Consider the following 12,138-nt stretch of genomic DNA (forward strand, 5'->3'; position numbering starts at 1 on the left):
TAGCATTAAAAGCTTCTGCAGCAACAACAACTTTTAATATAATTTTAATATCATTCTGATATTTAGTTTGCAAGTTTAGTGCCTATTTATTCAATGCACCAATGCTAATAGTATCTCCCACCCATCTGCCAGTGCAAAGGCTTTTATTTATATTAACAAAATATTTTTTTGTAATTTATGGAATTTAAAGTTATTTACTAGGACTTTTTAAAATAATTTAACTGTATGTTCTAAAATGATTAAACTTATATAACAACTTTAACTTAGCTGGAAAATACATGTCTTTAATTGATGTGATTTCATATTTAAACTTTATGATGCTGTTATATTTTTTTTTCTGAATTAAGCAACTTCAATAAATTCCTTTAATATTTAATTTATTGCTTCAAGAAATAAAAAAAATATTTTTTAAATATTTTAATAGGTAATGTTATTGTTAATAGTTGAATGCATATGATATTTCACATATCATGCAATTAACTTCAAGAATTTACTTCATTGTAAAATATTTGTATGACGGGCCGTACAAGACTTCATTCTGGCTCTGTTGCAATTACTATTGGAACAACTCATCACCAGCAGGGTCAAACTAGCCTGTCTCACCACGGTCTAACCAGCTCACGTTCCCTGTTCGTGGAGAACAATCCAACGCTTGGTGAATTCTGCTTCACAATGACAGGAAGAGCCGACATCCAAGGGTCAAAAAGCGACGTCGCCATGAACCCTGGGCCACCACAAGCAATGCAGCCATTTTGGAGGCTACACCCAAAATGGCTGCATGACGTGTAAAACATTTCACTGGAGTGGGTTTTAAATAGTGAGACCACATCAAATGTTTCCTAAACATCCAACAAAAAGGTTTTAATTGAAGGTGCAGTAATGATATAAACTGTTTGCATCAGTAAAAGACACACAAACACAGACTACACAGAAAACACACATGCACAGAGTGTTCTTTGACTCCTGAACTTTGGCACAAGCACAGAAAATATGTATTTTTATCAGAGTAAGAAAACAAGTGGACTTCACAATAACGAAGGTGTGTGTGTGTGTGTGTGTGTGTGTGTGTGTGTGTGTGTGTGTGTGTGTGTGTGTGTGTGCGTGTGTGTGTCCTACAGTGGACTGTGTGAAGCAGACAGTTAATGGTCATGGGGTGAGAGGTCTTTACCGAGGTCTGAGCTCTCTACTGTATGGCTCCATTCCCAAAGCAGCTGTCAGGTAACACAAACCACACCCAGACAAACACAAACTACTCCCAGACTAACACAAACTCCTCCCAGACTAACACAAACTCCTCCCAGACTAACAAACGAGAGTTACAAATGTAACTACGGTTCTATGAATCCCGGATGACCGCCAGAGGCGGTGCTTAAAGCACTGGAATGTTCCCTTCGCGCATGCGCAGTTCGAGTATGTATACCAACAACGTCACTCGTGACTCCCCGGGTAACCCCGGAACCGTATAAATACCGGTTCCCTGACCCGGAATCGGCTCCTACGGAATCTTCTCGCGTAACCACGAGGATTCCAAGTGACAGAGCGCTCTGGCGGTCGTCCGGGATTCATAGAACCGTAGTTACATTCGTAACTCTCGTTCTATTTCATCCCTACTGACCGCCAGAGGCGTTGCTTAAAGCACTGGAATGACGAATGCCAACTCAGTCATGAGGAATCACAGAGACCAACCTCACTGAGAAGCCTCTGCAGGGCCCAGTACCACCCGTAGTGCATGCGGAGGCACAACGGCCAGCCTGGAGAACCTGGAAAAGGTGCCAGGCGTCATCCAGATGGCGACAGCACATAGCTTGTCCAGGGGCGTCCAGGCGCCCCAATGGAGTGGTAATGCACACCCTCGGACAGAGGCCGCCCTGCGGCCTGATAGGAACGGCAAACGGCGTCCACAACCCAGTGGGACAGGCACTGCCTGGAAGAGCAGAGCCCCGACTAGGGCCTCCGTAGTGGACAACAGGCCGGTCAGATGTCCGCACATCTGCCGCCGCATCCATGTGGCCTCTCAGAGCTCCGATTGGACACAAGAGCCCTGGCCGGTGTGCCGCCCGCCCCATCCGGGCACCACCGGAGGCATGCCGGGCGAATAGACAGAGCGCGCAGCCACACGCTACGCCGTGGTAATGGCCAGCATAAACGCCGTCTTATGCTTAACACACACTGCAGCTCTGCTGCTGTCAGTGGTGCAAAGGGAGGTTGACAAGCTCTCCAGCACAAGATGTAGATCCGAGGTGGGTGCCCGCGGCCTCCAGGGGGGGTAGGCCTCAGAGCCCCCCTGAGGAAAGCCCACACCAGAGTGTGGTCCCCAATCGCGCCGCCTGCAACCATGCATGGTGGGCTGGCCCGCTGCCACATACACCCCCAGGGTGAACGGGGACTGGGCTACGTCCAAACACTGCCCAAGTCCAGGACCACGGGGACTGGGCAGGGCAACGGGTCCTCCCCATGGCTGTTGCACCACCGTGCAACCAACCTCCACCACTATCATACAGCCGCCGGTAGAGGGCACCCGAGCATCCGAGGCGGCTCGCCCAACAGGTTCCGAACAGCTGCTCAGCAGCGAGTCGGGCCCCTCAGTCGCCAGGCGCAAGACAGAGACGGTGAGGACGGGGGTGCCCCACCCGGCCATCGCGCCGAGACAGCAGAACCCTCCTGCTGAGAAGGCGCCATGGGCTGCCGCAGAACAACCGGCGGAGCAGCCCGAAGCCCGCGCCAGCCAGTAGGGGGCCACCCGCAGCACTGTGTGTGTGTGCCCCTCTGAAGCACCCTGATGGGCGTCGACCAAGGAGAGGGGCCAGCGGGAACGTCCACCGAAGGGCTTGCGGCCAAGAATGCACAAGTGCCTCGTGGCCCAGAGGCCAGCGGCTCTCAGGGGGTTAGGAGGAAAGTGGCCACCTCCTAAGCACCCCCCAGCGCACATATCCGAAATGGAGGCACCACCCCCCTGGTGGAGGATTCCAACAGGAGAGGGAGTCCGTCAGCGCGTTGAGGCCCCTGCAGGCACACGACCTGCAGGCCGGCCAGACAGGACGCCAACCGTCCACAACGCCACCGGGAGGCCTGCCATCACCAGACGGGCCTGCCCACGAAGCCCGGCTGATGCTACGCCCAGTAGGGGGATGGACCCCCCGGCAGGCACCGCGGCCGCCGCCCTAAGCTGGCCACATAACAACACAAGCAGGGTCCGTACAAGCCTAGGAAAAGGCGACACACGGCCATCACCTGCTGGAGGCTCCAGGCCGACACCAGGAGCGCGGCTTGGTAGGACAAGACGGGGCCAGGGCGATAAGCTGCGGGAAGGGAGCGCACGCCACCCGCACAGCCGATGCAACATCACCACGTCAAAGCAGCGGAGCCACATCCGGGAGAGGGAGCGGCCGCATGGCGGCCCCCACTCCCCTCCGTCTCACAAGACGGCACCTGCTGGGAATGAGGCAGGGGGCGGATACAGCTGAACCGACCCCCACAGTGTCGGTCAGAGGATCAGGAGACAAGGTCAGTGCAATATGCTGAAGAAGGGGCATACGCCGCCTACACAGCCGGCGCATGACAGCAAGGCCAACAAGGGGTAGCCGTACTACGCTCAGGAGAGCGAACGGTGGCTCAGCAGTGCCCTCTCCCTCCTGCCCCCTCGCCAGAGGTGCCCTGCTCCAAAGCAAGCACCAATAAGCCGGAAGAACACAACAGTGCTTCCACCGGCAGTGCCCAACCAACACTCATCGCGTGGCGACTGGCACTGCGGGGTCCTACAGCAGGGGAAGCAGCACATGCGGCCCAAAACCAAGAGCCAGCCAACGCTAGCCCTACTGTAATCAGCAAGATCATGCCGACAAGCCAAGCGAGGCGTGCATGAACAGAGCTCCATCCAGGAGGGGAACCAGCTGCTTAGCGGCCCCCTCCTCCATTAACCCCCACAGTAGCGCCACCCACCAGAGCAGGGGCGCAGCGCAAATCACCGGGCTAGCAGCCCAGAGAACCAACCCAGGAGTTCTTAGCAGCCACCTGCACCGTCTGCCTGCCCTGCGGTGCCACCCGCCGGGAACGGTGGGTGCACGCAACAAGTCGATATAACGGCAGTGCGACACCCTGGGGGAGGGGCGGATGCTGTGTGATCAAGCCCCTGAAAGCCAGTGGAGCCCATACGTGGGAGAGATACCAGGCCAGAAGAAACAGCAGCATACAAGAAGCAGAGGGAGGAGGAGTGCATCACCTGCACAATCAACCTCAATCATCGGCCTGCAAGCCATCAGAATCACATCCCGGAGAGGGACGGCAGCCCCCAGCAGCCCCCCTCCATCAGCTGCCACTAGGTCCACTGGGGGGGGGGTTGCAAATAGCACCCAGAAGGCAGTAGGATAACAACGATGCAGTAAGCTAAGGGAAGGCCGTCCACACCGCCTGTACAGTAAACGCTAATCACCAGCCAGGGTCCCAGCTAAGGCCACGTCGAGGAAAGGGAACGGCTGCCCAGCAGCTCCCTCCTCCAGCAGCCTCCAAAGTAGCACCACCCAACAGCAGCGGGGGCGTGTATCGCACACCCGCCACCAATAGTGAAGGGGGGAAACTGCGGGGAAGCGAAGCAACGCAGAACACCAGGCCATCCAGGAAGGGAAGCTCGACAGCTCCTTCCACCGTCTGCCACCACGCCACCCGACAGCCAGGGCGGGTGCGTGCAATAGGCCAGCACAATGGTAGCGTGAGCAGCTGAGGGACGCTATAGCCAGCCCCACATCTGGCATATGCTCCAGGCAGGCCGCAGCCGCGCCAGGCACAGCAGCCCGAGTACACCCCCCGGCACTCAGAAGGGGGGAGGGCGGGGGGCATCCCCAGCAGCAGAAGAGACCAGCGCCAGCCAGCCAGCCAGCCCACTGCGCACAGGGCATGTAGCCACTGGCCATGCACAGGTTGTACAACAGCGCCTCCCTGATGTGAACAGGACCAAGACAACTATGACAGTGGTCGCGGCCATCATCCGCCTGTACGGGGGCTCCCCAGGCAACACCGCGGTGAGAGCCGTACAAACACGCAGCTCTCCCACCTCATATCCCATCCTGTCCATGGAGGTTGAGGGAAGGGGGCGCACGCCGTCTGCACAACCAAACCAGACACCATCCACGACCAGCACAGAGAGCGGCCACAGGCAACTGCTCTTTCTCCTCCTGCCTGTCCGCACTGCTGCGCGCACGCAGCCGGTCAGAATAATGGCAGCGCAGAAGCTGAGGGAAGGGGGCGTACGCCGCCTGCACAGCAAACGCAGAGTGTGAAGCTAGCAGCCGGGCAGCACCACAATGGAAAAAAACAGTTGACCAGGGACACCTGCTCCTCACTGCTCCGCAGTGGTGCCATCAGTCAGAGTATCAGGTGCCCAGGACGGTGGTGCAGTAAGCCGAGGGAAGGGGCGTATACGCAGCCTGCACGGCAAACCAAGTGGGTGCGGGGGGAAAACGATCGCCCCGCTGCTCCCGCAGGAGCGGTTCCACACACCGAGCAACAGGTGTGGGGAAAAGGACAGAGCGGCAGGCCGGAACGCCGGCCGCAGAGCAACATCCGCTACTTAGCACCAAGAACAGAAGGCTATGCCGCCGCTCACGCAGTACACGGAGCGGTCCACTGCACAACAGTGCAGACAGTGCAATAAGGTAACACCGCACCAGCGGAGACGCTGCAACTGGCGGAGACACCGCAATCCGGTGGAACACCGCAACCTGGTGTGGCGGAAACGCCGCACCCTGGCGCTGCGGAAACGGTCCGGAGGGGGGGGGGCATGCGGGCCTCAAATAACAGAGATACACCCCTGGCCTGCACACTACAATGAAGACGCCAGAGAAAGCTATGAGTGGAGAAGGAGCGCGGCGGCTCCCTTCGCCTGCTAGCGGAGGCGTCCCCCGTCGGAGCGGGGGTGCACGTGATACCTAGAGCATGTAGTAGCTGGGGTATGCGTAGTAGTAGCTGCCTTCTGCCCGCAACACACATCACTGACTGGCCGCTCAGCTGAGACACGCGCTAGCGGCCGCATGCTATCACCGAGGCCACCGCAGTGGCAGAGGGAACAGGCGGGCCCCGCCCGCCTGCCAGCAGCGGTGTCACCTGAGTGAGCAGCTGATATGTAACAATCAGAAAGAACGCAGCGGCCGGTGGAAGAGGAGGCTGATCCCCCGACACACAAAACACCTCACTGACTAGCCGCCTAGCCGAGCTAGCGCCGTGCTCCGTGGCAGCGGGGGCGGGGGCACCCCGCACGCTGTAGCGATGCTCGTCGGCGCACTCATAAGCCGAGCCAGCGGCCTTGACGAGCCCCTCACGGCGGCGGGCTCAATGCGGCTCAACAACAGTCAGAAGCACAGCATCACACCAGCCAAATTGCTTCCTGAAGTCGGGCCAGGAACGCGACCATGAGGAAGAGGAGATTCAGCAGCCTTACCGTCTGCCGGAGGTATGAATGAATCTCTCACCACAGGCGACGCGCAGCGCCACAGAATCAGGTGAACGGGACCGCAACACGTCACAGCCTTTGGAGGGCATAAAGCAGCTCCGACCTCGAAGGTCACAAGGCTCCCAGCGATGGTGCATCACGACGCCGTACAGGCTCGTCCCGTCAGGTGTATACGAACTGAACGCGAGAAGAAAAAAGGAGCCGATTCCGGGTCAGGGAACCGGTATTTATACGGTTCCGGGGTTACCCGGGGAGTCACGAGTGACATTGTTGGTATACATGCTCGAAATGCGCATGCGCGAAGGGAACATTCCAGTGCTTTAAGCACCGCCTCTGGCGGTCAGTAGGGATGAAACAGAACTACTCCCAGACAAACACAGACTACAACCAGACTAACACAAACTTCACCCGGACTAACACAAACTCTAACCAGACTAACACAAACTACAACCACACTCACGGGTTTGTTTTTTTGGTCGCACTTCCTAACTTTGTTTCCCATAGGAAGTCTGTAATGATGTACCTTTTTTTGATTCCTTTCTGCTCTCCCATTCAAGAAACCCACCTGTTGAATAGTGAACTTTTGAAATACGAAGGAGATGGCCAGGTCAAGCATATGCTGCTTCATATGCATCTAATGCCAAAGGAGTGTTAATACTGATACACAAATCCATCCCACTTAAAGTACTAAAAGCTACACCTGATACGGCAGGTCGATATGTGATACTTCAAGGAAAGCTTACTGATATTAACATTAATGTGATAAATTTGTATGGACCATCCCACATTTTTTGAGAGACTATTTTTACTTTTAGTGCAGATGTCAGGCCACTTTGTTATTGGGGGGGACTTTTAACACGACTTTGGCGACAAATCTAGACAGACTAAGGGATCTAAGAAGACAGACAATTATAAACACAAGCTCCATTACTAACAAAGTTAATGTAAAACTACAAACTCTCAGCAACAAAATTAGGAAGTTAGACGAAGAAAGGTATGAGAAAAAATAAAGAATAAAATATATCAACAAGATTTACTTCTCTTAAAGGGCAACTCCGGTTTTTGGACACCTGGACCTTATTTCTAGGTGTGTGCATGCTCATATACTCACTCTGACAAACATGGTGCAGCTCGGAGTCCTTCAGAAGTTATTTAGATCCAACCGATGTAGCGGGGGCCACGGCAAGGGAGCTTCAGCGCGGGACATAATCTCTGCAAAATTGCTCATTTCGGCTATATTTTTTCATCCATCGCCAGTGTTATCATAAAGTCAGCTCGTCTACTGTCTTCAGGTGGGCCAGCTGACAGTTTTCGCTAACTTAGCCACAATTAGCTCGGATGGGAACGTTGCGGAGCTCCCTCCCCAGCAGAGAGGCACTTTGAGTCGGCCCCGGCTGTCACGGCGCACGGGCGTCTGACTTGCTGCGGAGCTCCGGTGCCCAGCGGAGGCGCACTGCGCGCAGGCTGCGGGGCGCTCCTGGAAGTCTCTCCTCACCGAGAGTCTCTGGAGGTGTCCGAGCCGGCGGAGGAGCGCCGTGTGTGGGCCGAGGGGCGTGCGCCCAGCCGCTGGAGCCTCTCCCGTCAGCGGGAGGCTCTGGAGGTCTCCAAGCCAGGCGAGGAGCGCTGGCGAGTCAAAGTGCCGACTCAAAGTGCCTTTCTGCTGGGGAGAGGAGCTCCGCAGCATTCCCATCCGAGCTAATTGTGGCTAAGTTAGCACGGTGTCAGAGAAGAGCAAAGCGGAGCAGATGATCCGGATCACTGTCTGGATCCAGGAATTTTTTAAAGGATTCTTTATCATTGAGAGACAGGGAGTCTTTCACATGGTTGGCCAGGCCCGCCGACAGGGGGGACAAACGCCTGGTTCACACAAGACTCGCCGCTTTCGACGCGGAAGTGGAAGCGCCGCGCACCGACTGTCAGATCGGCGCCCCTGTTCACCTCTCTGACGGTTCATACAGGAGGCGTAGCGGCTCGCGCCGTGGACCGCGGCGCTCCGCTCCTCTCTATTTTCTCCACGAGCCGCTCGCCGTAAACCGCCAGCTGTAAAGCTGGACAGAGCAGATCACACCACACAGGAAGTCGGGAACGGAAAATACGAGAGAATCCGGTCAATTTTCAAATTAAAATGAAGTAAAATAACATAAATTATGTTGCTTTTCGGTTTTCCTTTTCAGATGAACACACACACACACACACACACACACAGGGAGAGAGGGCGACAGAGAGAGGCGCCGCATGCTGCAGCGCTCCGCTCCGATCACACCCCGATCACAATGTTGTGTGATTATATCTGGTGTTCTTCTGGTTGTTGGTGACTGATCTGAGCTGTGGAGGAGGTCTGCGCTCTCCCAAATTCTAGTTAAAATTTAAATCAGATTTGACAGTCACCAATTCTTTTAGTTGCCTCGTAAACCAGACCCGCCCACTCCTCAATAAAGATTTGCGTGAATAAAAAAAAAAAAAAAAAGACTGACAAACTACACACAGACAACACTCAGAAGACACAAGCTACAATGAAACTACACACAGACTAACACAAACTACACACAGGTGACCCAAAAAATATACACAAATTAACACAGACTAACACAAACTACACACATCCTACACACACAGCAGAATCCTTGTGTGTTGTGGTCTTCCTCCAGGTTTGGGGTGTTCGAGTTCCTCAGTAATAAGATGCGTGATGAGAGCGGGAGGCTGGACAGTAAGCGAGGCTTCCTGTGCGGTCTGGGAGCTGGAGTGGCCGAAGCCGTGGTGGTCGTCTGTCCCATGGAGACCGTGAAGGTAACAAGAAAGACTAAAGCAGTGCAGTTTATTTGAAAAACAGTTACAACCAATTTATTATACATTCACATTCACTTATTTATCAATTAATATGAATGATTATTAATATTCTATTTTTTTTCAATAATTTATTCTATCTACTTTAAATTATCACTGGTTGTGGAGCTGCACAGGGATTTCAAGTCTATGATGTATTGTATCTGTATTCTGCACCATTCTATTCTTTTAAAGTGACTTCAATTCTATTAATGTCGGTGCTGTTGTATTAAAGTCAGCTTGATTCTGTTAAAGCCAGCTTGGTTCTATAAAAGTCAGTTCTAATCTATTAGAGTCAGTTCTATTCTATTAAAATCAGTTAATTCTATTAAAGTCAGTTCTATAGAGTATCTGCGTCACGTGACCCGGGAGTTTGCAACCGGAGGACCGCCGCCATAATGGAGTAAAAACAACCACTGATTCGCAGTTTCATTCATATACAGTAGCACGCTTTTCTTCAGGCTGCAGCGGGACCGGACTTAATGCCAGCCGCCTGTTTCAGCCATGCACAGCTGAGACTCAAGAACCCTGCAACCTGGAGAACGCAGACATTTAGTGCGTAGATCTGCTAACTCACATGTCAGAGTTAAACTCCAGCCAGAATGGACTTGTTCATCATGGAATCATTTAACCGGTTCAGCCCGACGGACCCGGTACCGGATCCAGCCGTCTGCTCCACTTCAACCACTGTAAAAAGAGACTAAAATGCTGTGAGGATGATTTCTTTCACCTGTGTCTCAAGCAAAAAGCTTTAATCTCACTAACTGAATGTTTGAGCTGCACTTTGACCACCGAGTGTTTGTTTTATAACAACTTTAAAATCCAGATGCAACAATACAGATGCAACCCCCCTCCCCGCACCTCCAGACACAGAACGCTCCAGAACCAGAACCGTCTGCTCCAACATGCTGGGTCTCATATGAAACTAGAAAATCTACACTTTAAGAGACACCAGAATCTTCTCTGCGCCGACCGCCTCCCGTCAGCGGCAAAACAAACCAGAACCCAGCTTCACATCTCACAGCAGCAGCTCAGATCATGTTTCTCACACACTTCTTCACCAAACCTCAGCTGTTCACTCCAAACACAACATGTTTATGTCCTTACCGTGTTGTGGTCATTTTCCATCTATTCACGCTCCTCTGACCAGAATTAGGGAAATAATCCTCTAGAACAGTGAAAGAGCGTCATGCGCCTGAATGTTTGTTTTCACTCCGACATGGCGCCGACTGCCTGGCGTGCATTGCGAGGTCGGGTGTGTGACATCAGCTGCAAATACTCTATTCTAATGGTGTGAGTGCTATTCTATTAAGGTCAGTTCTAGTCTGTTAAGGTCGGCTTGATTCTATTAAAGTCGGTGCTATTCTGTTGAGGTCAGCTCTTTGGTGAACCCAGAAGCAGACAGGTGCAGATTGAGTGGCAAAGCGGATTTATCCGAGGCAGAAAAGTCCAAAGGGGCAATCCAAGATGGATACCAACAACAGAACAGAGTTCAAAAACCCAAGAGACAGATCCAGTGGCAGATACTGAAGGAGTTAACCTCGGGTGGATGGGGCCATCAGACTCTGATCATGTGCACAGAATGACTAATGAATCGACACAGACCAACTGAATAGACCAGACTGCCTGCACAGAGGGAGGAGACGAGAAACAGTTGGTCAACAGGGTGAAAACATGAGGTGAGGCAGAAGAAAACAGGGAGTAGACATCAGACAAATGACATGGGAAGACGGGAGACACAGACATGGTGCAAGACTGAACACAAGCAACAGGTGGGGTTTGAGGACACAGACATGGGACCAAACTCAGGACACATGGGGCACAGGGCCATACAGACAGGTGACAGGTTCAGGACAGACAAGGGACAGTACTCAGGACAGACAGGGTACACAGCTAGACAGACAGACTTACAGGACCATCACAGCTCTATCTATTAAAGGTCGTATTCTATTCAATTTTGTTCTATTATATGAAAGTTGGTTCCATTCTATTAAAATGGTTCTATTCTAAGGACAGCTTTCTTTAATTAAAGTAATTTCTATTGTTAGGGTATGTTCTATTCTATTCAAGGCTATTGTATTCTATTTAAATTGGTTCTCCTCTTTTAAGGTCAGCTTTGCTCTAATAAATTTGTTTCTGTTATCAGTTTAAATCTGTTCTATTCTACTAAAGTTAGCTCTAGTCTTTTCAGGTCAGCATTTTTCTATTTAGGTCAGCTCTATTCCATTGAAGTCTGTTCTGTTCTATTAAAGTCAGCGCCACTCTCTTAAAGTCAGTTCTATTCTGTTAAATTCAAATTTATTAAAATCAGTTTTTTCTGTTAAAGTCAGTCACACAATATAGTCTGGGACTCCATTCTCCTGGGTGGATGTGGGGCTGCAGACCAAAACCGGAAGTCACGCCCCAGCAGCTGGTTAGCGGCTACGGCGAACCACAAACAACCATCATTTAAAGTCTTCTGACCTTCTATCACTGAGCACCTGCTCATCCTCAACACTCCATGTCTGCCCACCAGACACTTTCTAACGCTTTCTTTCTGCATCTGCTGCTTCTGACTCGCGCCGTTGGCTTTCTTTATTTTGCGACTCAAAAGCATTGTTCCCCACGTCAGGTCCTCTCACTGCAGTTGTGGGAAAGTCTGCTGGGAGACTCATCAGTCCACTCTGACACCGGCCTCTTCAGGGAGTCTGGAGTTTGCCAGAAAGATCTGGATCTTTTTTCAGTGGAGGATTCAAACATGCATAAATGAGGAGGATTTTCCCAGAAACTCCTGATTTGGTCTAAAATCTCGATTTTACAGGGCTGGTGTGAAAGCGCCCTGAAAGTCAGTTCTATTCTATTGAAGTCGGTTCTGTTCTATTAAGGTAAATTCT

General features: G+C 52.2%; 1 protein-coding gene across 2 annotated transcripts in view; it reads left to right on the top strand.

Moving 5' to 3' along the window:
- Positions 1 to 12,138, top strand: part of slc25a1b (slc25a1 solute carrier family 25 member 1b) — a 68,764-nt gene that overhangs the window by 32,380 nt on the left and 24,246 nt on the right. For both annotated transcript variants that reach the window (XM_030085375.1, XM_030085376.1), the window contains exons 3-4: positions 1,119 to 1,218; positions 9,091 to 9,229. In XM_030085375.1, coding sequence (XP_029941235.1) covers positions 1,119 to 1,218; positions 9,091 to 9,229 — 239 coding nt within the window. The remainder of the gene's footprint in view (positions 1 to 1,118; positions 1,219 to 9,090; positions 9,230 to 12,138) is intronic.

Source organism: Salarias fasciatus (assembly GCF_902148845.1).
Source record: "Salarias fasciatus chromosome 7 unlocalized genomic scaffold, fSalaFa1.1 super_scaffold_4, whole genome shotgun sequence".
Lineage (NCBI taxonomy): Eukaryota > Metazoa > Chordata > Actinopteri > Blenniiformes > Blenniidae > Salarias > Salarias fasciatus.